Raw genomic sequence first — 27709 nt, forward strand, 5'->3', positions numbered from 1 at the left:
GATTGGAGTCCTTGTAGGTCCCTCCTAGCTTTGTGACTTTTGAGCTAATTGATCCCTTTTCTTGTTCTGACCTGCTAAACAGGGATGATGATGTTGGCTGCAGTGCCTCCCTCACTGGGTGCTTGTTGAGATCAGAATGAGCTGAGAAACAAAAGGTGACCACAGCGTTAGGAAGCCCTGCATGGGTTCTTGATGCAGTCTGAAATTGTTTATAGATCAGAAAAGCTTAGGGCACAATTCAGGAGGGTGATCCTTAAGATAGACTTTGAGTATTTTGTAAGGTAAGTAACAAGTTCTTCTAATGTTTCTTTTTCAGCTTGCGGGGATTGATTGATGAGTCCAACTCCTTTTAGTTTTCAGACTATGATTTTCATCCTGTTTTTCCCCCAGGTGAAATCGTGTTCTAAACACACCTTTCCCCTTTTTCTTTTAAATGAAGATTCAGTGATTCAGTAATTGATTCATTGATTTAAAGATAGGTATTTCTTCAGGGTTTACTCTCTAGAACATAATATGGTGTTGGAAAGGAAGCAGTTTTCTTTTGCTATAACCAAAATGAGTCTAGGGAAGTTTTTCTTTAAGGATTGTTTTATGAGATTTGGTATGAGGAGCTCCTTTTGTGATGTTTACCATAGTTCACCATAGTCTACAAACAAAACCTAGGCTTTAAGCCTGATCAGCCTAATCAGATTAATTTGCTAGTATGTGGGTGACCCAAATCTGACTGCTGTCAACAGAGTGGAAGTAATTGCTTTGAACCAAGCTGAACCTGAGCCTTCGGTTAGTGTTCATGAATCACCAGTCATTTTGCTGGTCTGGCACTGTTGCTGTTGTTTTAAAATTAGGAGTATGTCGTATTTTTGAATTCATACATTCCAGTTATAAAATTTTAAAACCCGATGAGTTCATACTTATTTCTTACACTTGCAGCTTTTTTCTCAGTTTTCACATGTGACAGTATAACTGAATATGCAGAGTCCTTGTCCGAAAGAAAGCCCAGAGAGGAATTCTGTGCTTTTACATTGAACTTGACTATCCTTAGAACCATTATCCCAGATGCCTTCAGCCAGATTGTTATGCAGGTATAATTTGTGAAGGTCTGTTTCCCTTTTGGCTTAATCTGAGTTGGAAAGCAGTGTTACCTTAGCCTGGAGCACAGAGCTTTCTGTTGAGGTTGTGGTCAGGTTGCCTTATTAATTTCGTTATCTAGGTAAGCAGGTCGAGCCCTAGAGTCAGAGTTCTAGGCCCCTTATTCCAGGACCATACACACACACACACACACACACACACACACACATAAAAAATTAAAGTAACCTATATTTCTTTTGTATTGGATGCTCTGATGTTCTGAATTGTAAAATGAAAGTAGCCTTCACAGACATGTTTCTGCAGGTAGGAAGAGGCAAATCTTTGTCTTGTGATCATTTGAAAAGCAAAGCAAGTTAGCCATCAAAAACAAAGCCTAGAACTTTGTGAATGGTATCAAGAGATAGATTTAGAATTACAAAGTGAGTTTGGAATTGTGTGAGATGTCTTACCTTAAAAGTTAAAAATTTTTTTCCTTAACTTTTTCCTGGTTTACTTTGAATATTTTTCGCAGTCTGCAGGAATTGGTGAGGATAGGCTTGATGTAGGTATGAGGAAAAGGAGGAAGAGCAGTTTATTCCATTTGCTAATGTCTTTAATTTTCAGTTTTGGTGGGAGAATGAGATTTGGGAAGCTGTAGTGAGGTTCAGTCAGTCGGGGTAGGTCTTAACAAAGCTGGCTTTGTGGCTCTTACTAGTTTCCAGCGGGGACAAAGATGAGTTTCTAAGATTCAGCTTTCATGGATGATTCACAAATTGCAGTTTAGAATATTAAAGTTAAGTCAAGGTCAAGCATGCAAGTGGGTAGACTGAATATATAAAGGGAGTGTGTGGCTGGAGCGCTTCTCCAAAATGAACAAGGGAGAAGTGCTGTGATCAGGAGGCCAAGGATCAGGACCAGGGTCCTTCTCCAGGCCCTGCCTCCTTGGTCTGCAGAGCATGGCTTTTCTTTGGCTCAGTGAAGAGATGAGCGAGGATTGTTTCCCCAGGAACCTTTCTGAGCCAGGAAAAGTTACTTAGGTCTGTAAACGCCAGTAGGATACCAGAGCCAGAAAGAGTGGGAGAGTGCCCAGTTCCAGCAAGTGTTGCCTCTGGAGGCCAGTTTTCAACAGTTGAGAAAGTTTTGGTTCAGAGAAAAGCAAAATGTTTCTCAGCATCAGCTACATACATTTTGCATGTGAAATTTTGAAAAAATTTGCACTGACAATGAAATGGTTTGTAAAGTGTACATCCTTTTGTATTTTAATAAAAGTTTTGACTCTAAAAGAAGAGATTTTGACAGATGAAGTAAAAAGTGGCTCAACACATGTGTTTGGCTTTTTTTCCCACAGGCTGCAAGCTGCAGGGAGAACTTTGCTAATACATCCATCCCTGAACCACCATTTAGTGCAAGAATCTAAATATATTGCACCCAGGATCTGTCACCGTTTATCCTAGTCTAAGCTTGAGTGACCTTCAGATTTCTTTCCTGTCTTGCTTGCTTCACAATTGTTTCATCACATTCATATTTATATTTCTCCTGATTGGGCCCATTTATATATTTTGGAGTAGTTCTAGTGATTTTAAGATCCAGCATACCTCAGGGTCATCTGGATTTTACCATTCTAAAGGTTTCTAACCTGATATTGCCTTTTTTTTTTAACGTATTTTATGTTTTTCTACAAAATAATGTGAGTTAAATGTGTAATTATACATGACTGCTGTTTTTACTTTGAAATTTTAAACCCTACTAGGAAGAATGGAATAACCTGTTTTTTACAGGTAGCTGTAGGCTAATCGCAGCTTGCCCCTGTGTGTGCGCCTCCCTCCCTAGTAATTTTAAAGGCTGAGAGAAGAAACAGTAATTCAACGTTGAATGAAATAAAAATTATTTAAAAAAATTTCCTAAGAATTTGTAACTCTCTGACTTAATTTTTTTTCTTTCTTTTTTGGGGAGGAGATGGGTAATTAGGTACTGAACCACCCCAAGAATCTGCTGTTTTTCTTGAATCATGGTATTTTGAAATCTTTGGTACGTGAATCCGGAGTTCTCTTTGGCAGTGTGGTAGGAAGAGCATTGTTTTAAATGTCATGTGAGTTGAGTTGTTAGTCTCGACTAAAGGTGTGATCTTGACATTAATCCTCAGGGTCCCCTCCAGTTCCAATGGTCATTGGCTTCTGTCTTGTTTATTCGATTTTGAAAAGGAAAAAGCCTGTCTTTTTAGCTATCAAGTTGCACCTTAAAATTTTCAATAAATTTTATAAAGCTGTGAAGAATAATTGCAGCTTTACTGAAGAGTAATTCACACATATAAATTGTATGTTAGGTTACAATTTTTTACGTTTTAAGTCCCGCAGTGGTAAAGCTGGCGAGGACAGAGTTGGTGCTGCTGCTGAGTGGAGTGGAGCTGCCTTCCCTGGAGCAGTAACTGTGTCCTTGAAGCCTTCGGGCAGCATTCCATCTCCGCTTTTAGGGAGCAGAGTAGAATCTCCTTAGGATTGGCAAGCGATGGCTGAACTAGTCTCAAGTAGGACTTTGAACTTTTTTCCAGAATTATTTTGTGCAGAGGTTTATCTACGAGATTTTTTTCTTCTTAAACACCTTCCCTCCTACTTCTTGAGTTAATAAACTTGAATTATTGATGATCACGATTTTATTCGTTTTAGGTGGGGGTTTTCTGAACTTTTCCTTACCTAAGAAGTGGAATGAATGCATCTTACTATTTCCCCTTTGTTTCATGTTTCTTCTTTGGGAAGGAAAGTTACATTTATTGTGATAGAATTTAGCATATTTTGGCCCATGTAAAAATGTTGATAAACGCAGGGGCTGCTGTAAGTAGAAATGATAACATTGGATTGGAAAATGAAAACCCCAAACCAAAAGACAGTGGGGAATAGTCAAATCGGCCTGTTTCTGTTTTTTGTTGTTGTTGTTGTTGTTTTTTAATAAACCCTTCTAGTTTATTAATACCTAGTTTAATAAAACTCTGATTTAAAAGACCTTCTGCATCTTTTATGACATTTCATTGAACCACTCTACTTTTCATGTTTTACAGTGTGACAAAGTCTTTTGTCTCCACTGTTGATGAAATGGGAGCAGAAATTTTTTCTCTGTTTGGGTGTTCTCTTTGTGGTGAAGATATGGGGAGGGGTCTTGGCTTGGTGATCAGTTAACATTTTGGTAACATCTAGATCATCATGAAATGTGATTCAGCTGGGTATCTTTAAGTCTGGAATCCATGTCCCTGGTTGAATTCTGCCCAAGAGATTTGCCTTTGGCCAGCTCATGCTGCTGAATTGTGCCGGGGCAAGATTGAACAGTGCTGTATCAAGTCCAGGCCTGCCATGAAGTCTGGGTTTATAGGACTCCCATCTTACACGCAGTGCTCTTGTAGTCTTCCTCTTTTCAAAGAGTTGGAGCTCACGCATCTTATGTTGAGAGAGCTGCTGTGCCTTCCACTGTCCTCCAGCTGTGGGGGCTAGTTGGCCTTTTGGTTTTGGTGAACGCTGCTTTATCATTAAGCTCCCGGGCATTTCCCACAGTTTCCATGAGTTGTGGGCTCTCTGTGCTGTATTTGTCCTATGGGTCGTTCTCCACTCATACTTGTCCTGCCTTTGTGTGCTGTAGCTCCTCCTGTCACTGTCTGCTGTAAGTTCAACTTCATCCATAAAAAGAATGTCTCAGATTAGATGAAACATGGCTGTGTGGTTATGGTTGTGGGATGGATTCTGCTGTTCCGTTTTGTGTTCTGCATATGGAATTCTATCTCATTTTCCTGGTTCTAAGTGTGGCCAGCTGACCCTGCAGTCAGGTTGAGGCCCTCGGAGTTCCACAGCGACTTCATAGAGGAGCTACTTTGGACTTGGGGACAGCTGTCAAGATGTCTCTGTCGAGAAGGAAGTTGAAAACCAATAAGCCTCTGTCAAATATAGCCAGCAGTGTTAACTGGGGAGAGCAAATTAGGTCAGGGTGAGTGAGGGTTTGGGGTTAAAGTCATCTCCAAAAGATTGGACACCTGGGCCCTAAAATCCATTTGCCTGAGATTAAAGGCCGAACAGGAGAACTGAGCCTGTCTGAGCTAGATTTCCAGGACAGCTTTAACTGCATTTGGCCTTAAGTCATCTGCCCCTGTAAATTCTTACAAACGAATTACTCAGCAAACCAGTTATTCTCCCGTCCTCCGCCTACTTCCCTAGTGGCAGTTGTAATCTCACCCCTGTTCCCAGGTTTGTACCGAACCCCACACCCTGGCCCCCTTCCCCTCAGAGGAGGCTTCGTCTGATATTACCTGCTCTCATTCCAGATAGATATTTAAGTCTACAGCTGAATCTTCTCTTCCTTCCAGTATCAGAGGACTAGTACTTCTCTTTGCTTCTTACTCTTGTGCTTTGCTCTTGGGTGTCTCTGTTGCCCTCAACCAATATTTTTTCCCCTTTGTGGCCTCAGTCCACGAACATACAGAGCTCCTCCCTTTCTCATAAAACTTGTAGTTTAAAAATAATTATTGTAGTTTTAAATAAATTAATTATTGTAGTTTTAAATAAAATAATTATTGTAGTTTTAAAATAATTATTTATAAAATAATAAAAAGATTTAAATAGTTGTGAGAATAGTGTAAAGAACTCCTCTTTGCCCAGACTGACTAATATGGTGAACATTTTGCCGCATTTGCTTTATCATCGTATACGTTTGTTGAACCATCTGGGAATAAATTACAGATATTGTGTCCCTTTACCTTTAAATACCCAAGTGTGTATTTCCTAAGACCAAGGATGTTCTCTTGTATAACCACAGAACAGTTGTCAAAAGCAGGAAACAACATTAATTCAATATTATCTAAGAACGTAGTCATGTTTAAATTTTGCCGATGGTCCTAATAAAGGCCCTTAGACCTTTTCCCCACCCAGTCTAGGATCCAGTTCAGAATCACGCATTGCCTTTAGTTGTTAGCTCTCTCAGTCACCTTTAATCTGGAACAGTTCCTTAGTCTTTGTTCTTCATGACACAGATTTTAAGAGTAAAACCCAGTTACTTTGTAGAATGTCCTGCAGTTTGGGTTTGTCAGGTTACGTATGTTTGTGGATGGTACCGCGGAAGTGGTGATCTTGAGACCAGCACGGCAGGAGGCAGGGCCTTTGGCTCCCTCATCAGTGATGTTAACTTTAATCACATGTTAACCAGGACTTTAAAGCAAAACAAAGTATACTTGATTTCTGTATACATACCAGTGCTTTGTTGCTTAATATAAATGTGGTGATATACGTGCCTTGTGTTAGTGCAGACTTTTTTGTATTCCTTTATTCTTGGCCTACCTTTTCTGCCACATTGGCCCCCAACTCCCCATAATCCATATGTACGCATAATTTTGTATGTGCTGACAGTACAGTACCCCCTTAGACCCAGGCAAGAAGGGCCCCTGCCCCGGGCTGAGCTTTAGGGCATCCCACTCTGTCCCTCCTCTGGCCATGTCCCTCTCCACCAGATGAGGTAGGTTCAAGGGGCTAAGCAGATGGCCACTCAGGCCCCACCGGTGTGCTGCCCGCTCCGGCCCCCCCCCCCCAACCCCGTCCCCTGCTCTAAGTACTGGAATTCCCCACCCAAATCACTTTGAAGCTGATTCCAGAGTCTTTGTAGGCCTATTCCTCAGAGCGTCATTTTTGAGGGCAGCCTTGCCAAGGCTTGCAGTGGCCATGGAGCAGTGGAGGCATGGGGGACATGCAGCCTGGGTGTATGGGCTGGGGTGTCCGTCCCCGTGCCACCATCCACAAGCCCCCTCAGCAGGATGGAGAGGACATGGGGTTGGGCAGAGGTCTTGGAGGCCACACTGCCGAATTCTGTCAGTGAGCTGAGGAATTCGAGAGTTCTAAATTTGAACCTGGCCTTCCAGCTTGTTAGGAAAGTGTATTTGTGAAGGTAGGAGAATAGAATGTATTTTATTTAGCAGTGTAATAATTTATAAACATTTTAAATAACTAGACTTGCTATGTGGACCAATATTTGTTCTTTTGCTCTTGGCCCCATAATTATTAAGGGTAGTCCCATTTACAGATGTGTGTATGTGTACACACGTACTTATATGTATAAGCACGTACCTGTTTGTCATTCTTTTATAAATATTGGCATCATTCTGTGCACTCTTTTTGTATGTCATGGGAATCCCTCCTAGTCGTCTGCCGAAGGTCAGATTCATCCTTTTGATTCCTTGGGTAACGTCCTGAGTGCAGGTGTACTGATTTATTCAGTCATTCCTCTACTGATAGTCATCATTTTATTTTTTGCTGCTCTGAACGATGTTGCAGCAACCACTTTTTTTTTTTGGCTGCACTGCATGGCTTGCAGGATCTTAGTTCCCCAACCAGGAATTGAGCCCGAGCCCCAGCAGTAAAAGCGCCAAGTCCTAACCACTGGACCGCCAGGGAATTCCCAGCAACCACTCTTGTACAACGGTCTTTCACAGATGAGTAAATTGCTACCCACCATCCATTCCCTTGAAATAAATCTTAAAGATTGGTATGAACCTCTTTTGAATTAAAAAAAAAAGAGAGATGCATGATTTTAGACTGTAGAAATTCTCTGTAATCTCACCTGCCAGAAATAACTGACATTACATTTGGAGTTTATTTTTCCAGGCTCTCTTTCCATGCAGGTGGCAACATATACAGGTATATATTCTGAACAGAAATGGACTTATGAATACACCTCTGCAGCTTTCTCACTGGTGACCTTTCATCGCCGTGTTCAGTGGCCTTCATTTCTTATCATCTTGGCTCACTGTGGAGCATCCCAATCTTCCTGGTTGACCCATCCTGTCTTTTGTGTGTTTCTCCTCCTCTCTCTATCCCCTAAATGTAGCCACTCAAGTTTCAGTTCCCATATTTCTAGGTATTTGTTTTTTATTTCTAATTGGACGGCCCAACATCACATGCATTAAGCCACTTTCCCTCAATGCTCCCTTTTCTGGAAATGTTTCTGGCGTTTCCCTCAGTTACCCTGGTTCCTGGCTTCCAAGTCTCCTTTCCTTCGGCTCTTCTCTCTCCTTTGGTCCTTATAGCTGAGCTGTCGCCAAGACACAGTTAGGTTAGGACACCATGGGCCAGTCTTCCTCCTCCTCTCTCCCTCCATCTTATGCTGATGAGTTTTCATAGTTGCCTTCATGAAAGTTTTCATGCCATCCTAGAGTGCCCTCTCGATTCCTGCTGGTGACACTTGCCGATGAGGTGGATTGACGCTCCAGTAATCCTAACTCAATGCTGTCTTCCATCCTCTGTGGAGGTGCCATTGACCCAGTGGAAATGTGCCCTTTGTATTCTCAGAGCAGAGCTCCACGGAATGGAACCGTCCTCCACACTCACACCCGACCCCGTGCTGCGTGAGGAGAAGTCCTGCCTCCAGGGGCACTGAGGGCGGGTGGGTGCACACAGTGGAGAGTCGGGGGCCCATCTTGCCCCACCTTTGGTGCACGTGTTTGACCCTTTGGAAATGTGCTTGCCCCGGACCTTACTTCCCTAATCTGTGGATTATAATTGGACCCCCGCATGGCCTCCTAAGCCTTTTCTAACTCTGAAGAAAGGGTGACTCCCTTTAGGAAGCCTCTGGCATTAAGCCAGGAGTATAGTAACTTGAGAAGCCTCAGGGCCTCAGTAGGACAACTCTTTCCCATCAGAGGAAAGAAGGCTCACAGGTATAAGCTCTAGAAAAACTCCCTGTTGGAGGATCCCCTATGAGAAGACGGGTGCTCATCAAATACGGGCTGGGGGTCCATGGGCACAGGGCAGCCATCCTCTCCCTTGACCTTGACTTTTTTTCCACCCTCCTGTGAGTCAGCTAGGTCAGCCTCCCACATGGTCCTTACAGAGACTGGAGTTAAAGCAACTATGATTCCCTATTCTAGGTCAAGGCCAATGTCTTCTGAGGACTTCAGAGAGAGCTCTCTATCTCAAAAGGTAAGAAAGCCATCAGAATTGATAACGGGAGGGGGTGTTCCAGAGCCACCAGGCATCACTCATGGGCATCCAAGTCTGTCGGTTATCAGGTTATCAGCCTCTGCACAGGGAGTTGCAAGCTTAGATATTTACAAAGTAACAAGTCTACTGCAGTAGGCTGGTTTTCCATTTTAAAGCATTGTGTGGGCCAAATGCAATAAAACTGAGGCCACCAATTTGCAGTCTCTACGTGGACTGTACTTAATTTTGTCCAGCTAAGTTGTGATAATGGTGGGGTGGGCTGTACAAAGTATTATGAAGCCAGATGAGTATTTAGTGTCCATTATGTGCTTGGGGCTGGGGAAAATAGAATTAGTATAGATTAAACCAAGATAATTTTAAAATGCCCTGGCCTTCAAAGAGCTCACTATGAGATGGGGAGTAATAACAGGAGTTCTCATTGATTGTGTAATACAATTTGTTGGGGCTTCACATGTGTTCAGGTGTCATTTTATCTCACCACAACCCTTCAAGGTGGATACTGGGGAGAGATTTTGCAGATAAGGAAACTCGTGGCTCAGAGAAGTGATGTGATATGTCCACGATGAATTAGCTTGGGAGCAGGGAGCCAGGCAGAATTCTAGCCCAGAGAGCTCTGGGACTCTAGAGTTGTGTGTTTCCCATCACACCTTGCTGTCACACATATGGACAGACATGCACAGGTGTCAAGCATGCATGGCAGATAGGAACAAAGAGTTTGGAAGCACAGAGGTGGCAATGATGACTCTCACCTGAAAGTTATTGAAAAGCTCCTTGGAGGAGGTGTCATTTGAGCCAGAGCTTGAAGCATGGGTAGGAGTTCATCTCTGGGGATGGTGGTCTGTGTTGCATAGAGAGAAAGACGTGAGTAGAATTGGAATGCTGTCTGTGTTTGTGGGGTGGTGGAGAGCAGTTGGTGTGCCTGGACCATGGTGTGTGCATTAAAACTAGAAAGACAGGTCGGGGCTACATTGCAAAGGGCTTTGAGTGCCACACTCAGGAGTTGGGGATGATGGGAGTAGCCTGGAAAGTGTCAGCTGGGGTCGAGTCATGATCAGATTTGCCTTCCAGAAAGATAATTGGTGCCAGTGTATCGGGAGGTGGATTTGAAGGGAAGACCAAACTCTGGTCCCAGTTGGGGAAGGTCATTGTACTTGTCCCAGCAAAAGGCTAGGGTTTAGGGTGGGACAGGGATGTGGGAGAGGAGGGTTTAGATACAGGGGATGGATCATAGTAAGAATCAATAGGAAGGACAGTAAGAACGCAAGGGAGGCAGAGGGAAGAACCAAAGATGGTGGTGGGATTTCTAACCTCGGGGCCTGCGTGGCTGGTGAGGGCATTAACTAGCTCATCTGTTGGGCTCCATGAAGGCAGGTCTCCACTCTGTGCGATGGTGTGTCCACAGTGCCTGGCACTCACCGAATGTGCATAGACCCTGAGGGAATGAGGGAAAGTTCACAGTTGGAGGAGCACTGCGTTTGGGGAGAGTGAGTAGTCCAAACTCCACCTTGTCTTTTGACTTTCTGAAGTGAAGTCTTCTTGACTGCCCAAGGCCCAAAGCAGTGCATTTCAGTGGGCAACACCCAATGGTTATCACATAGTCCACACCTGGAGTCTTTTGGGGGAGGTGGCCTTTGATGACCTGAGTCCTCAGGAACCTGCAACACTGCTAAGTGTCAAAATGAGTCACGTGTAGGGGCAGCAGAGAGGAAGCTTTGTGGAGGGCTGGAGGGATGGGGAAGGCTGGGTGGAGAATGCGGGAAGGTGAGCAGGAGGAGGCAGAAGCCGAGAGCCCCCGATGGAGGGGACTGCATAAGCTTGGCTGCTGTGCACAGGTGATCTGACCTGATCCGGGGTGTCTGGGCTGGTCAGCACAAAATCACATTGGCTGGAGAAGATGGAGCTGGATTCCTTGGGGTCTTGAATTCTGACCACTGAAGATTTGAAACTATATAGTTACTAAACTGAAGCACCTTGTAAAGTAGAGTCCTGTGATGTGTGAGGTGGGACCTTGGCTGTGTCTGCTAACCTCGCTGAGCCTCAGTTGTGGCATCTGTAAAAGGGGAACAGTAGTTACCTCCCCAGAGTCAGGAGAAGCAGTCTAGATCTTCCTTGGGCTTCCTAGGCCTAAAAGTGGTTAAAGACTTACTTGTTTGCATCAGTAAGTAACACACCATAACACTACCTACCCCAAAGGTGTGCTCTTTCAATAAGATGTGCTTAAACTGTTCAGCTCAGGAAATCACCCCTCTCAGTGCCTGGTTCTTGTAGTCATCTGTGTTCCAGGTGTCCTCTGCAGGTGGGTCCCAGAAGAACAAGGAGGTTCTCAGCTCCCCAACACCCTCCGTCTCCCTTAGCCAGACATCCGACTTCCAGCACGAGTCTGAGCTGTTCACTGAGCCACACCTGGCCCAGATGGAGAAAACGTTTCAAGATGAGGTCGACTCGACTGGAGGTGAGGCTACGTCATGGGCTCAGCCTCTGGCTTCTGCACAGGGAGGGACCCAGGACCTGGCGTGGGTGAAGGGTGCAGACTTGTCAAGCGTTTTTATATCCAGTGTCTCCTTTAAAACTTTTCATCGTTATACTGTGTGGGTATTGTAAGCCTACTAGAGGCTATTTGGGACCGAGGAAAAAAATACCCCTAATCCAAACACTTGGGTAACCTCTATCAGCATTTCAGTATGTTTTCTTCCAAACAGTTTCATATGTATGGTTCATTATCTATTGCTGTGTAGCAATAATCCCACAAAATTAGTGGCTTAAACCAACACATGTTTATTATCTCACCATTTCAGTGGTCAGGAGTCTGGGCACAGCTTAGCTGGCTTCCCTGCTCAGGGTCTCACTAGGCTGCAGCCAAAGTGTCAGCTGGGGTTGCAGCATCATCTGGGGCTCGACTGGGAAGGATCCACTTTTTTTTTTTTGCTACGTCAGGTCTTAGTTGCAGCAGGCAGGCCCTTTGTTGTGGTGCACGGGCTCCAGAGTGCATGGCCTCTGTAGTCTGCGGCACATGGGCTCTCTAGCTGAGGCACAAGGGCTCAGTAGTTGCAGTGCATGGGCTTAGTTGCCCCTCGGCATGTGGGATCTTAGTTCCCCAACCAGGGATTGAACCCACGTCCCCTGCATTGGAAGGCGGATTCTTAACCACTGGACCACCAGGGAAGTCCCGGAAGGATCCACTTCTAAGTTCGCCAGGTTGTTGGCAGAATTCATCTCCTTGAAGCTGCAGGACTGAGGGCTCTTGTTTCTTCCTGGCTATTGAAAGGCCACTGTTTTCAGCTCCTAGAGCTGCCCAGTTCCTGGCCCTGTGGGACTCACCAACACGGCTGATTTCAAGACTCAAGTCAGGCAGGAAGATAGCAACTCCAGCACGATGTGCGCTACAATCTCGTAATCATGCACACACAGTCCCGTATATCCTGTCACCTTTGCCGTATTCTGTTGGCCAGGAGCAAGTCACAGGTTCTGCCACACTCGAAGGGATCACAGGAGGGCATGAATGCCAGGAGGTGGCCATCATGGGGCCACCTTCAGCCTCTCTGTCCCAGATGGCTGTGTGTGTTTTCACATGTCTGTAATTGTACTTTATGTAATTTCAGATCCTTCTTTTGCTCTTAATGTTAATTCTTTAAGGGTTTTTTCATACTTTATGTGGTCTTCTGAATCATCATTAGCAGTGAATGCAAGTGCTCTACTGGTTGACTAAGCCATTTCCCTAAATGAAACATTTAGGTTTTATTGAGTTTAAATAACATTGTGAAGGACATCCTTTGTGCATCAAACTTTTTTTCTCTTTAGAGCTTGATTTATCCCCTTGGGAAGATACACATAAAGTTAAATTATTATTCCTATTGGAATACTTAAAGTCATCTTTATTTCTATCCACTAGACTCTGAGCGCCAATGCTGGGGCCATGGCTACTTGCCCCATCAATTTGAGTTTTACAGCCACACCGTGTTTTGGCAGGAAAGAGTAACAAATGGTCAGTTTACAAAGAGCAAAGTGAGGTGGGGGCGGGACAATTTGTGTCTGACCTGAAGCTGAGATTGTCCCTAATCAGAGTTCTTCGGCCAGGAGGTGCCACCACTGTGTCTTAGAGGACCCGACAGCCCCAGCTTTAGCCACAGTTTTTATTGTTTGTCTTTTGTTTTGAACAGGTAATATAGGCACACAGTTCAAAATTCAAAAGGTGCCATTATCTCTCCCTCTTTTCGAAGCAGACCACCATGCAGTATTTTTACAATGCTGCATTACAAACATTTTCCCAAAAAAAAAAAAATTCAAAAGGCACTTTTCTCATGATGCCTTTTCTTGGTATACAGAGAAAATGTCTCCCTGGGCCAGACTGTGCTGCTCCGTCCAGCATGCAGTCCCTGCAGGCGTTACTGCTTTCCGTTTCCCGTGACCTTCAGAAGCACAGAGTGCCTGTAGTTGCTTCCCCCTCCTTTTCATATGCACTACTGTCTACACTGCTCTACTCCTTGCTTTTCTTCCCTCCAGCTTTATTGAGGTATAATTGACAAATAAAATTGTAATGTATTTAAAGCGTGCAAAGTGATGATTTGATATCCGTATACATTGTGAAGGATCTGCACAATTGTCTACTCCTTGCTTTTTTAAAAAATAATTTTTATCTAGTTTCCCCTCTTGAATATGTCTTGACCTAATATGTCTTGAAATCTTTTCCTATCAGTGTAAAAGGAGCTTCCTCATTTTAAAATACAAAAGAGAAAACTGGCCGTGGTTTTAAATGGAGGAAAGGAAAATTCACTCTTAGTTGATGGAGGGTAAAGGAAAATAGGACCCTTTTTCTCTTTCAGAAGGCTTTAAAAGAGGTGAATTCTGAGCATGGGCTTGAAACCGTTTCTTGGGAACCCTGGCCATTTGTGCTTGCCTCGGAGGGAAGAGGGGAGATACATGGTTCTCTTCCCTGTTCTGCAAGTTCCCTTTTTGGACTGCAGTGGTTTTGCTGGTCTTGAAAGTGTCCACGTACCCCTGGCCCGCTGCCCAGGGGCGCCTGCCTTGGGGAGGCTGCAGGCTGCTCAGGGGTCGTGGGAGAACCACCGGGCTAGGGGGCCCTGCAGCTCGGCCTGCAGGCAGGGGAAGCTTACCTTCTGCTCAGGTGCTCCTGGGTGGACGTGGGTGGCACACAGGCTGAGTGCCACCCACCCTTTATGCCAACAGACATTTTACCAAGCTCTGCCGGGCCTTATGGGTTATATAGGCCTCTGCTGGATTTTATTCAGTTCTCCCAGAAGCCTTGCAGCAGGGGTCCTGACTGTCCACGGGAGGCACCTGGGGCCTCTGCGCAGACAGACATCAACCACAGGCCCCGACAGAGTGGCCAGTCCTGTGGCACCAAAGCCTGTGCCTTCTCGGGCACCCCCACCGTGTGGAGCCCCTCAGACGCTGAAGCAGATGAAGGAGGCCCCTTCAGTGAGAGCAGGGGTGTGAGTCCAGTGCCCAGCATCGTCCTGTCCTCCATGGTCTGTGTGCTGGGAAGGGCAGGCATGCGCTCCGGACAAGCGTGGGGAACAGGTGCTTATTTCCCCTGGAGGGCAGAGTGGAGGCTAGGAAACAACATTTTTCTTTTCTTTTCATTTCTTTTCTTTTCTTTTTTTCAATTGAAGTATAGTTAATGTACAGTGTTGTGTTAGTTTCAAGTATACAGCAAAGTGATTCAGTTATACATACATATATATTATTTTTCAGATTCTTTCCCATGTAAGTTATTATAAAATAACATTTTTCTTAAGTATTTTTAATATAGCATTTGTTTTTTTAAATGCTTATAAGTATATAAAAAACAGAGATAAATAATCCATTATCCTACCTCTTGGCATTACAAAGAAAGGAAGAGAAAGGGACGGGGAGCTGGGGGCACTTGGCACTGGAAGAGTACACGGGTACAAAGTTCAGACAACACAGAGAGGTGCGGGTGCAGCCGGAACCTGTCCCCCTTCCTTCACCCCTGACTCCTGCCCCACTGTGTTCAGAGGAGGTCATCCTTGACCTGCCTGGAAAGGTGAAGTGGGAGTTTCCCAGGAGATGGGGAACAGGGAGGGTCAAGGCAGGGCCTGGCATAGGAGAGGTGTTGCTGGGCTAGAGGGCGAGCGGGGCATCCTGGGGCAAGGCTGGGGGGCCAGGTGTCCCTGGGGGGGCGGTGGGTGCCCTCGGGTCAGGAGGGCCCTGAACTCCGGCAGTGGGGCTGATGGGGAGGTGGCACATCTAGACCTGTCTGAGAAAGGTAAGTGTCATGGTGGCCAGGAGGTCGGGCTGGATGTGGAGCCTGGGGGGTTTGTTGAAAGAGCTCATCATGTGATGGCCCCACTTGGGGTCCTGGAGATTATAACACAGAGGAGGAAGTCTTCTGGTTTCAAATCCCCGCTGCACCACTGTGTATCCTTGGGCAAATCCCGCACCTCTTGTGCCTCTGTGTGCTCATCTGTAAGATGGGGAGAATGACAGTGCATCATTCTAGGACCACAGGACTCACCCCTCAGGTGTTCATCTTGGGTGACTGGGTGGAGATGACGCCGTTAGCAGAGATGGTGAACACAGGAAATGGGAGCAAGTTTCGGGATAAAGATAAGAAATTGGATTTTAAACATGCTGAGTTGAAAGGGCCAGGGGGACACTTGGAAATATTCAGGGACACGGAGAGAAATTCTCTCCTGAGATGTAGAGATGGGTGAATAGATGAGGTCGTTCAAGGAGAGTGTCCAGCAGAAAAGAAAGGGACAGGGATGGGAAGAGCTGAGGCACAGGACGAGTTACAGGACAGAGCAGGCGACGGAGCCTGGGGGAGATGCAGCAGCCCGCGGAGGCGAGAGTGGCTGGTGCTTGGCTGCCAGAAGGGAGGAGGCCCCGAGGACCAGGAACGGCATCCTCAGGGGGGGTTCGAGGTCACTGGGGCTCAGAGGAGTGAGCTGGCAGGAGGCAGGGAGCCGCCCAGAAAGTCCCTCCTGCCTGATCCTAGGGTATGTAGTGGCCCCCTCCCCAGGGACATGATATTTTCACTTTTGTGCCTCGAGAGCTGTTAGTGAACCGTTTGGTGTGAGGGGTGAGCGCTTCCTTTTAGCCGTGATGAGCAGGGGACCCGACTGGCTCCCACGGTGTACATTTCCTTTCCAGGACACCCTTGTGTGTATCCTCTTGTTATACTCAACGTTTTTTCAGTAAACTGTTTTTAAGAAGGATATTAAAATAATACAGCAGTGAACAATATATACAAGTTCTTAAACACCAATGAAAGGGACTCTCCCTGTAGTGTTGTCAAGAGGGGTTTGTTCATTAACCCTGCACAAAGGCCCTTTGACTGCCAGCTCTTTCCCGAGGAGACAGCTCTGTGCTCGTGGGCTGTCCCCTGACGTCCATCTGATACACGGAGGGGCTGTTACATGTCACTCAAATGTGTAAGGCTCTTTGGCTGTCGCTTCACATCAGCAGGATGGCTCCTTCTTTAAGCAGGGCAGCTTTCGTTCAGGCTTTCATTTGTTCCTCAGTTTAGCAGTAAACAATGATAATTGTCGCTGTAGTGCCGTGCTGGGCGTTGTATGAGGAGCGTGGAATAGGGTGAGAACGTGACCCCAGATTGCTGGGGATGGTCTGGGTGCCACCACTCACCAGCCATGTGACCTTGGGCACACGACCCCACCTCTCTGTGCCACAGTTTCCTCACAGTACCCCCCCCCAGCCCCTGCCCCCGCCTGCCACCATCAGGCGGTCAGTAAGAATAAACGCAGATGGTAGTGGTCCCCAGTCATCGTCATCACGTCCCAGTGCCAACAGAAATGCTCAGGGAACAAACATTTGCTGCGCGCTGAGGACCCAGTCAGAGAGGGGACAGGCTCAGCCCTGCACTCCCCGAGCTCATGGCCAGCTGGTAAGGAGGAAGGTCGGGGGGAAGTAGGATCCAGGCATGGGGCTGGGCCACCCCCTCCTAGAGTCCCTGGGGAAAGACTTCTCTGTGGAGGAACCAGACGCTGCAAAGGCCTTGAGGTGGCAGGGTGAGAAACGGTGTGGGGACATGGTGGCTGGAGCAGAGAATGAAGGGGACTGTGGTGAGAGGTGAGGTCCGAGAGGAGCAGCCTTCAGGTCACGGCGCAAGTTCCAAATATTTGGAGGGGGTTTTAGAAGTTCTTTTTAAAGACTGTGATTCTTTTTAAAAAAATCTAGACAGGAGTAATTGATCCATTTGCAGACAGATTCCCCTGTAGCCACAAAACCCAGCAGGGGAAGAAATTTTATCCCTGCCCCTCTGCCTCTCCCCTGCCCATCTTTCCCTCCAGCCCAAGTTTGTATTTTTATTGCCTCTAAAAGGTGCGTTTCACCTCTCCCTCTATAGCTTTGAATTTATTTATGTTCCTTTGTTGCCATTGTTTACTTATGTTTTTCTTCTTTCTGTCTTTATTATTTATTTATTTATTTTGGAGTTTTCATCAGTTTTCTTTGTCTCAATGCCTGGTCTGTCTGATTTGCTCAGAAATGGGATCTGATCTTTTTTAGGACCCACCCCCGTCACTGCCATGGGACCAACACGGTGCTTTCATGCGGCAGGTGTGCAGCCAGTATTTTTGGGTGATCGCGTGTTGAACAGATGAGATGCAAAAGATGACCCAGCAATGTGATCCTCTGTGTGTTCCCCTCAGCACCCAGACACCCAAGAACACTGTGGCTGGTGATGGGGCCGAGGGACTTGCGGTGAAGTGGACGGTGTTCTTCCTTCTCTCTTTTGAAGCTCTGGACATGAAGACTTTCGTTAAGGCTGTGAAGAAGATTCTGAGCAATACGTCCAACGAGATGATAGAGGCGCTGTTTTTGAAGGTGGACATGAACTGTAACGGCTCCATCACCTGGGTGAGGAGGGCGCCCCCACTTCTGCAGGTGGCTGGAGGGTGTGGGCCTTGGCTGGTCAGTGGGGCACGCGGAGGGCCGAAGAGGGGGTAGACTCTGGGGGGCTTGCTGGGTAGAGGGAACACTTGGAGTCTTTGAGGGGGCCCTCCCGAGACCCCTGTGAGCTGGGCTCACTGCAGCTTGTTCCCCTGCCGGGGTACAGGAGAGTGTGTGACAAACGCTAGTGACCCCTGCCCGAGACCGGCTAAGCACACAGCAGTGAGCGGCAAGGACCCCGCCTGCCATGTGGCTCTCCTGCACATCAGCCTCCCATTTGGCTAAGGGGATTCCAGCCGGTGCCACAACCATCTCTTAGCCCTTTATGGTCACTCAGTGGCTGTTAAATCAAAAAATGTCAGGGTTTTAGAGCATATTAATAATAATGCTTTTTACCCCTGATTTTAAATGTTCTACAGTGAACATATATAGCATTTAAGAATGCAGAAGAACACAATAAAGTACAAAAAAACAGTCTGATGTATTGATGTAGCAATGCTGACAACGATAACTAGCATTTACACCAGACATTGTGCTGAGCAGTTTATATATTATTATACTTAAACCTCACAGGAATCCTATGGGGTACGTGCTGGTAATGTGCCTCCATTTGACAGATTGGGAAACTGAGGCAAGAGAGGAATAAATTGGCCCAGGGTTACAGAGCTAGTTAGCAGCCAGGCCAATCTTCAGACCCAGGGGTTTTGCCTCAAGAGCCCATGTGTTAACAGCTCTGTCATATCTCCCCCTCAGCATAGATGTACATTCTGTTTCTTTATGTGTGTTTTTTGCTTTCATTTCTCTAATACTCTATAGTAAACATGTTTCCAGCACTCTGTCATCTACACAATGATCTTTGTTCATAGGTCCCTCTTTTTTTTTTTTTTAATTAATTAATTAATTAATTTTAGGCTGCTTTGGGTCTTTGTTGCTGCACGTGGGCTTTCTCTGGTTGTGGTGAGCGGGGGCTACTCTTCCTTGCGGTGCATGGGCCTCTCATTGCGGTGGCTTCTCTTGTTGCGGAGCGTGGGCTCTAGGCGCGCGGGCTTCAGTAGTTGTGGCATGTGGGCTCAGTAGTTGTGGCTCGCGGGCTCTAGAGCGCAGGCTCAGTAGTTGCAGCTCGCGGGCTCTAGAGCGCAGGCTCAGTGGTTGTGGTGCACAGGCTTAGTTGCTCCGCGTCATGTGGGATCTTCCTGGACCAGGGCTCGAACCCGTGTCCCCTGCATTGGCAGGCGGATTCTCAACCACTGTGCCACCAGGGAAGTCCCCTGTCTCTTGTTACAGCTTCATATGGTGGCCAATTTCGACCTTGGCCATATTTTCGTGAGGCTGGTCAGTAGAGTCTAGATTTGCCCTCGTGGCCTGGCTTATGGGTCCTCCCCAGCTACTGACTTCTTGATATATGAGCTGGGGCAACTCATCTATACTTATATGGGCCTCAGTCTTATTATCCATAAAGTGGGGTGAATAAAGAGACTCAGATGCAATGGCAAATGTGGAGCGATGTGAGGATTATCTAGGATTACAGAAACGCGTTAAGGAGGGAGGCGCTGCTGTGCTGTCTTCACAAATGTGCGCACAGAGGCCCTTTGCCAATCCAGATCTAAGAACAGCTCTGGTGCCTGGCTGCCTCCTCTGGCCAGAGCCTCTGGGGGCTCCCGGAGTCCCTTGGAAGGGGCTGGGAGAGACAGGACAGGCACTGGAAGCCGGGGCTCAGCCAGTTTGGCCGACGCCCTCCCTGCTGGCGTTTCTTCCCGAGGCAGCAGGAGTACCTGGACTACGTGATGCGTGAGTTCAAGGGGAAGGAGAAGATGATGAGGAGCCAGTGCCGCCTGCGCTTCCACCTTCCCATGAGGATCGTACCCCTGTAAGGAGCCTCTCCCTGGACTCCCTGGACTGAAGGGTGTGTCTGGACCAGGCTGGGGCCAGCCCTGCATCGCCCCTTTCTGAGTCCCCGTGCCTGTCTGTGGGGCCACCGCGGGCCTGGCACCACGCCTGCAGCTCGGTATTCTTTAGCTCATTTCAGCCTCACAACCCCATAGGTGGGCTTGAGCATCCCCTCGTTGTGTCCCCATTTTGCAGACAAGGAAACTGAGGCTCAGAGAGGCCAAGTGACAGTGGTGGGGTCGCTCTCTTGGGCCCTCCCTATCAGCAGCATAGATGCTGCTCCTGCTTCCTGCTCTGGCTGGGGCTGAGCAGGTCTGTGGTTTCATCCACAAGGCACAGATGGCTCACATAGCGGGGATAGGGCTTTCCTCTGAGGTGACAGGAGTGAGAGCCATCACAGGAGACTGCTCCTCAAGCCCGCACCAGGCCTCGGGAGCAGCCCCTGCATCACTCCTGGCGCAAGTGACTCCTGTCCCTGCCTTGATCTGTGCCTGACCCTGCGGGCTCTCTCCTCCATGTGGCTCCTCCTCTCTCTGTGCCCTGGCCCTGTCTTCCCCCACCCCTCCAAACTCCCTAAGAACGAGGAACATTCTAGTGGATCCAGCCCGTGGGCCCAGGCCTCCTGAGCTGGGCTGCTGCAGGCTCCTTGCTCTCCTCTGGAGTCCGCCTTGGTTGGGGCACCAGATGCCCCGTGCAGGCGGCTGGGGCCCGGGAGCCGGGTCCTGTGGTAACAGATGTGGTGGCCTCCATTTGTGGCCTGGTTAGGAGGGGCTGTGGGTGAGTTTGTCTCCGGGGACCACACCCAGAGCAGGCCACGGAGAAGACCACAAACTAGAAGGGTGTCTCTGCCCTCAACCAACCTGAAGTTTAATAGAGAAGATGGTGTGATGAAAATCACAAAAGGGTAACTTTGAAAACAATTTGGTCAAGATTTAATTGAGGAATAGCCAATAAATATGAGTGATGACACACTTTGTAACCATAAATTTCTACATGAAAACTTTGCTGGGTGTCGTCATACCTTTGCTGGTCTATTTCCTGGGACGTTTGATTCCCCAGGGTGATCCCAAGGGCCTGAAACAAGAAGCTTATCCCTGTTTTCTCCTATTTATTTGCTCAACCTACTAACCTGGAGGGCATGTCCAACTTGGTGGAGAAGATAGCCAAATAATATTTCATCACCATCAGGAAAGGGGAACTTTGAAAACTGGCTCACCTGTACTGAGCCTGGGCCAAGCTCACCTAGCGCACCATCTCCTTGATCCCGTGGAGGTGCTGTCACTGTGGAGATGAGGAAGCTGCGACCTCAGGAGGGGACAGCTTCCTGGGGCACTCTTCACTTTAGAGCTCTCACCTCTTGGGTCTGTTCCCTACAGTCTCTTGGCCCTGACAGAGGAGGCAGAATTGGAAGGGACGGCTAGAGGGGTGACTGAGAAAATTGGTCAGGCTCTGAGCAGAGCCGTGGGCTGAGGGCAAGAGAGGGGAGAGCCGTGTCCAGATAACGAGTCCCCGTCTCTTGTGCAGAGTCTGTAACACAGTAGAATTTCCCAGTGACGTGGGTTATCCTTAAGTCACGGCTCAGCTCACGTCCATGGCAACGTGTGGAAAGGGCTCCGGCTGGAGTTGGAGTCGAGGTGCCTGGGTTCTAGTCCCAGCTCTGCTGGGAACCAGGACATAACTCCAGGCAGACGGTTAGCCCCTGACTCCCTGTAAGGTGAGGCAACATCACCTGCCCTTCTGGGGCCCAGAGGTGTGGGCACATCAAGTGGTAGAGGGTGTGCTGTGCTGTGTCTGGCCCTTTAATAGCCAGTTGGCTTAGCCAGCTTGGGGACAGGAAAGAAGCCACTGGAAGGTGGCATTGAAATTTGCTGGGAAGGCCGTTCAGTGGCTTCCTGCGAGGCCAGGCATGCCCCAGGAGCTATTAGCTATGCTCAGGGCATGATTTTGGAGATGAAGAGTTGGGTTCACAAGGCCCTGATTTCTCACCATCCCTTTATCTACTTTTATCTCGTTCTTGGGCCCTATTCCCCCCCCCCCCCCCCCATCTCTAAGCACTAGAGTAGTTGCTGGAAACACTGTTATTTTGCAGTTTTCCTCACAAGCCCCACTCCACTCGCCTCCTGTGGACTGTTTTTCCTGTGAAAGAACATCTGTTCCCTGTCTCGTCTGGCCCATCCCATCATGAGGAAGCTGACTGGCTATTTCATGGGGTAAACTTACTGCTCTGGAAGCCCCGTGTCAGCCCAGCATCCCATGTGGGTCTCCTTTCCTTCTGGCCACGGTTGTTAGTGGTGACAGTCCCCTTTGGAGGAGGGGCAGAGCCCACGTCTCACAGAAACTCACCCGAGTTTCTCGTGGTGCCTGTGAGGGAAGCTTTGTCCTTCCTCCTCTGTGCTCTTTGTTCTGGTTTGGTTTGGGCTCCTCTCTCTTATCACCTTCCGCAGGAATCATGGGTGTGAGATTGTGAAAGTGGAGTTCTTAGTCCAGCGGTTCAAGAAGATCGGGCATTTCCTGACTGTCACCAAGGACGGGATCCTGCAATTCTGGTCGGAGTCCTTCTCACTGACCAGCTCCTTTACGGTGAGTGGGGCCCACGTGGGTGGTTGGAAAGCCTCTGCCTTCATGCCCTGGACCCGAGTGGGCTCCTTCTCTGGACCTGTGGGCTAGACAGCCACACTTGCTCCTGGGAGCAGGTCCTGGCTTCCCCATGGGACCATGAGCCTCGCATTTCTCTTCTGAAAGCAGGATTCCACCTGGATGTCCATTGCACTTAGATGTCCAACAGACACCCTAAACCCACTTTGTTCAAACTGAATGTCACTGTAGCCCTCCCTGCCCACCAGGCTTCCTTCTCCTGTGCCTCCAGGTCAGTGAATGGCATCATCATCCACCAGGGTTCTCGTGCTGGAGATCAACCTCCTTTCCTTTCCCTGTCACACCCATTCCACCCCCAAGTCCTGCTGGTTCAAATCCTCTACTTGGACCAGGGAGGAAGTCACAGTGACTGTGAACATGGGCTCCGGAGCCCAACTGCCAGACGTAGAGCCCTGACTGTACCACCTCCCAGCTCTGTGACCTTGGAAGTTACTATATTGCTCTCTGTGCATCAGTTTCCTCATCTGTCAAGTGGGGTTAATAATAGTATCCCCTACAGACAGGGTTGTTGGGAGGATTTAATGACATAATCCATGCCTGGTGCTTGGAGCAGGGCAAGGCATGCAGCAAGCACCTGATAAACATAACTGACATCGTCGTCGTCATGGTCATTTGTGCCATCAGCTCCTGGCCAAGCGCAGTAAATGATAAAATGCTCAGGAAAACCCCGGTGTACTTGCTGTTGGCCAGGCCAAGCCAGAGTCCTCCAGCAGATGAGGGCCCAGCTCTGCAGAGAAGGCTGAGTGAGCATGCTCTGTGCCTGCAGAGTGTTTCCTAAGTGCATCAGGGGTCATCCTTTGGGGCAGGAGGATTCTGTATCATCCTCCTGACCCCAGTTGCCAAGGGAGAGAACCAAGGTGTGTGGAGTTCTAGTGACTCTCTTGGGTGCACTTGGTAGCCTAGGACCAAGGGGGATTCTCACCTGTACTCCTGAGGCTGGGGTTTCTGGCACATTCCACCCTCTTTTTCTCTGTGTGCTTATCAGGGGGGCACATTATAGCCTGAGCTCCTGCTTGTGGCTACTACATGGTCACCTCAGCGCTCCTGAGGGCCAAAGCCTGGGAGGGCAGAAGAGGACAGAGAGGCTCCCCCAGAAGGCCCACAGACCTGGGCATCCTTCCCTGAGGGGCTGCTTTGGCAAGTAGATATTGGCAAGAGTGAGCTGCCAAGCACCATCCTTGAACACTCACTGCATGGCCACGGTTGTGCAGCTGGAAGGCCCTGGAGTCTGGGCTTCACTTACCAGCTGTGCAACCTCGGGCAAGTCTCTGAGGCTCCCCAGGGCTCTCAGTTTCTGGTGTGAACACGGGTCTAGGGGGGTGATGGGCATTACCATCATTGTGTGTGGGTTAGACCCCAGTCCTGGGCCCAAGAGGGGCCTTGGGGGCCCTGGTGCATTGTTTGAGCCATTAGCTCAGGCCCCTGCTCTTGGTGCTCTGAGTTCTGATGGGACAGTTCGGAGCCCGCGTGGCGCTACTCAGGGAGTAAAATACAAGTTCCGCCGCTGGCCACCCCTCACTCATGGCCCGTCCTCTCCAACCCAGACCTGTCGGGCTGGCCTCCTCTTCCCTGGGCGTGGCAGCTCATTTCTGCTGACTTGCCTTTGTTCGTGGTGTCCCCTGCCTGGAGTGCCGGCTCAAATTCTGTCTGTGTAAGGGTTGTGTGAGGCTGACACCGGGGCAGGAGGCACCCATGCCGGCCCAGCTCCTCCCAGTGCCGGCAGCACATGGATGCTTTAGCTGTCACGGCTCCATTCGTTCCTCACAACCTGGCAGGACGGTTTCTCGTTGATAAGCCGCTTTGACCAGGCAACACCGGCAGATGGTAAACAAGATTCGGACAAAACAAACAAAACGAATACCAGTATTATACGTCAATTACATCTCAATAAAAATCAGAGAAAAAAGATTCAGGCAGAGAGGAGCAGGTCGTGGAAAAGTCGGTCTTCCTCTCCCAGACCCTAATTCCTCTCACTGGAGGCAACTGCTGTGACCACTTTGGGGTTACTTTTCCATGGACAGCCTGTACATACACCGACCCCCTTCTCTTTAAATACACAAATGGTAGCACATTATAATGCTGCTGGTCACCTTGCTTTTTCACTAATAACAGATCTTGGCAACTATTCTGCATTGTATGTACACAGCTCCCTCGTTCTTAATGTCCGGGCAGTGATCGGTGGTGTGGGTTTGTAAGGTGTCATTTCCAGGCACAGACTCTGGCCTGTTGCTGTTGTAGCTGGGCAGCAGTGCCCGTTCCTGCTTACACTTCTCTGTGAGTACCTGCAAACACATCCGTAGATGCTTCTTGGAATGGATCCTGGGATCACAAACTATGCACATTTAAAACTTTGTTGAGGGGCTTCCCTGGTGGCACAGTGGTTGAGAATCCGCCTGCCAATGCAGGGGACACCGGTTCGAGCCCTGGTCTGGGAAGATCCCACATGCCGCAGAGCAACTGGGCCCGTGAGCCACAACTACTGAACCTGCGTGTCTGGAGCCTGTGCTCCGCAACAAGAGAGGCCGCGATGGTGAGGGGCCCGCGCACCGCGATGAAGAGTGGCCCCCGCTTGCCACAACTAGAGAAAGCCCTCGCACGGAAACGAAGACCCAACACAGCCAAAGATAAATAAGTAAAATTAAAAAAAAAAAAAAATTAAAAAAAACCTTTGATGAGCTTGTCAAACTCCCTAAAGGGTTGTGAGGATGAGTGTTCTTTAAGCCCATTTTACAGATATGGAAACTGAGACTCAGGGCAGGGAGTTTATCCAAGACCCCACCGTTGGTAGTTGGTGGTAAGGCTGGGCTCCAAGACCCCACCGTTGGTAGTTGGTGGTAAGGCTGTGCCTGGCTCCAGGGCCTTGGGTGGCAGGAGAGGGTTTGTGGGGAGGCTGTGTTCCTGGCGTGCTCTCCTGGTCAGCCTCCCCAGCCCAGGTCTCCTCTGCTCTCCCTCTGGCAGCTTTACCAGATCCATCCACTCCACAACCAGCAGATGTGGGTCATTGACATGGTGTGTCTGCACAACATGAACCTGGTTGCGATTGCGTCGACCGACCAGAAGATAGGTGAGTCCCTGAGGCTCCCCAGGCCAGCGCCTGGCCACTGGAAGCCATGCAAGCCATGCATTTGCACTTGGAGAGGGCTGTCACCCAGCCAACTGTGAGCATGAATTAGAGTCCCCTGAGAGTATTGCTGGGTGGTGGGTAGTGAGGCTTCTCACTGTCACCAGAGACTCCTGAGGCCTGGGACGTGGGTTTGGGTTCATGTGTGCCTTCCCTTCTGTCTCTTCCCCAGAGTTCTTTGATATCAGTAACCGTAAATGTGTCCGGGCCTTCACCTTCATAGATCTGGACAGCTGCGTCCTGACCTTGGACTACTGGTGAGTCTCCTGGGAGACTGGTGCAGGGGCTTGGCAGCAGTGGGGCTGGGACCCCCAGAAAGCCACTCTGGAAGCAGCACTGGAAAGATCCCCACCCTCTGTGCCTGTGTCCTCTTCCCCTCAAGCTGCTTCTCTCTTGGGTCCCCTTTCATGGTCACTCAGACCTCAGAGTCATTGTCGGCCCCTCTTCCTTTCACCAAGTCAGCCATCAAGCCCGGCCTGTCCCGCTGTGTCTCTGGGAACATCATGGTCCATCAGTAGGGTGACTTGACAAAGAGCAGCTGAAGGACCAGGGATTCATTTATTCTGGTTAAAAAAAAGTGTTGATTTCTCTTGGACCTGGTTCACCAACGGTCTGGATCTGGGCGGCTGGGCCCACGTTTGTCAGCTGTTGAGGTCAAGGCTGGAAAGTTGTGTGGGATCTGCCCTCGCTTCCAAGGTGGAGGAGGGCCTCGGAGGCCGGGGAGGGGCGGAGGGTTGCACCGGACACACCCAGCCGGCTCCGTGGCCTCTTCTGTCTCCCTCTTTTCCCAGGTCTGACTATCACAGGGCTGTGTTCTGCTATGGGGACACCAAAGGCAATGTCATCGTCTTCACCTCCAATGATGTGACCAATGGACTGTTCAACCCCCGAATCCTCCCCAGGACCTCCAAATGGGGTAGCGGAGACGTGGGGAGTGGGGAGAGATGGTTCTGCCCTCGGAGCTCTTCCCCCTCCCTGCTTCCCTGCTCGAGAGCGCCTGGGAAGGCGGTGCATCCACATGCTCAGCTCAGAGCCGCCTGTGACAGATGGGGTGATGGCGTGACAGCGGGACACGGGACAGGGCTGGGGAGCTGGGCAATCTCTCTGAAGGTGGGAAGTTGTGCACGTGAGGGCTGGTGCGGAGGTGGGGGTCTTCAGGACCCTCCTCATCCCAGGAAGAAAGAACCTGTGGCAGCTGTGTAACCCTCCCTGGGCCTTGGGGAGGTGGCACTGGCTTCCTCCATGGCGTGAGGAGGGTTCTGCTCTCCTTGGCTGGGAGCTGCCTGTGGGTGGGTGGTGGGGTGGGGCGGAGAGGCTGCCAGAGGTGGGCTTTGCAGCGCCTGGAGGAAGGCCCGACTCCGCACGAGCAGCATGAATCAGCACAGGGACACTTGCTGAGCCCTTGGGTGCTGAGTGCTTTGGGCAGTCACCTCCTGCAGTTCCCGCCTGCTGCGTGGAGGGGCTGCTGTCGTCACAGCCTGTTAAGGGAGAAGGAGCAGGGGGTTTAGGGGGAGAAGCGCTTACACTGGCCCCACAATGACTAAGCGTGGCTGAGATCTGAGGCAGGCAGTCTGCGCCAGAGCCTGCACTTGAACCACTTGCTAGGCTGTATCCCAAACCGACTAAATGCTGGAGGATGCTGTCTGGGGCTGCTCTGCCTAGGGGCACGAGATCCCGAGGCCTCGGGGCCTGGGGCGTTCGGGGACATATCTGAACTGGACCCTGCCCGGGATTGAGCCTTCGACCTGCAGTGTCAGGCCCCCAGGCCGCTCTGCATCCATCTGGAGGGGGCCCCAGCCCCCAGGGACACTGACTCCGCTCCATCCAGGACTCCAGAACGGCCACTTGGGCTTCTAGCCAGAGTTTCTGAGCAGGGGCTCCAGGGGCCCCCAGGGCTCAGTGACACCTCCTGCCCAGCTTGTTGGGGCCGCATCCGCCACTGGCCAGACAGAAGATGGATCCTGCCCCGGACGCAGCAGGGGGCTGGCACCCTGCTGTGTCCTGTCTCGTCAGCCTCTGCCCCTGGTGCCCGACCTGCCCTGACCCAACCCACCGTGGTCGCTCTGTGCCACCCTGGGAATTGGCACAGGAGGTGGTGGTCTTTGAGCCGAGTGGTGGACAGGAA

General features: G+C 49.3%; 1 protein-coding gene across 1 annotated transcript in view; it reads left to right on the forward strand.

Moving 5' to 3' along the window:
• The first annotated feature begins 8962 nt into the window (after positions 1-8962).
• EFCAB8 (EF-hand calcium binding domain 8) overlaps positions 8963-27709 on the forward strand; it is a 57346-nt gene continuing 38599 nt past the window's right edge. The window contains 8 exon segments of the mRNA XM_057529712.1: positions 8963-9008; positions 11298-11481; positions 17770-17888; positions 19685-19788; positions 22253-22388; positions 25422-25527; positions 25757-25841; positions 26376-26500. Of these exon segments, the coding sequence (XP_057385695.1) occupies positions 8967-9008; positions 11298-11481; positions 17770-17888; positions 19685-19788; positions 22253-22388; positions 25422-25527; positions 25757-25841; positions 26376-26500 (901 nt within the window). The 5' untranslated portion in view covers positions 8963-8966.

The sequence above is a fragment of the Balaenoptera acutorostrata genome, chromosome 15 (genome assembly GCF_949987535.1).
Source record: "Balaenoptera acutorostrata chromosome 15, mBalAcu1.1, whole genome shotgun sequence".
In the NCBI taxonomy this organism is placed as follows: domain Eukaryota; kingdom Metazoa; phylum Chordata; class Mammalia; order Artiodactyla; family Balaenopteridae; genus Balaenoptera; species Balaenoptera acutorostrata.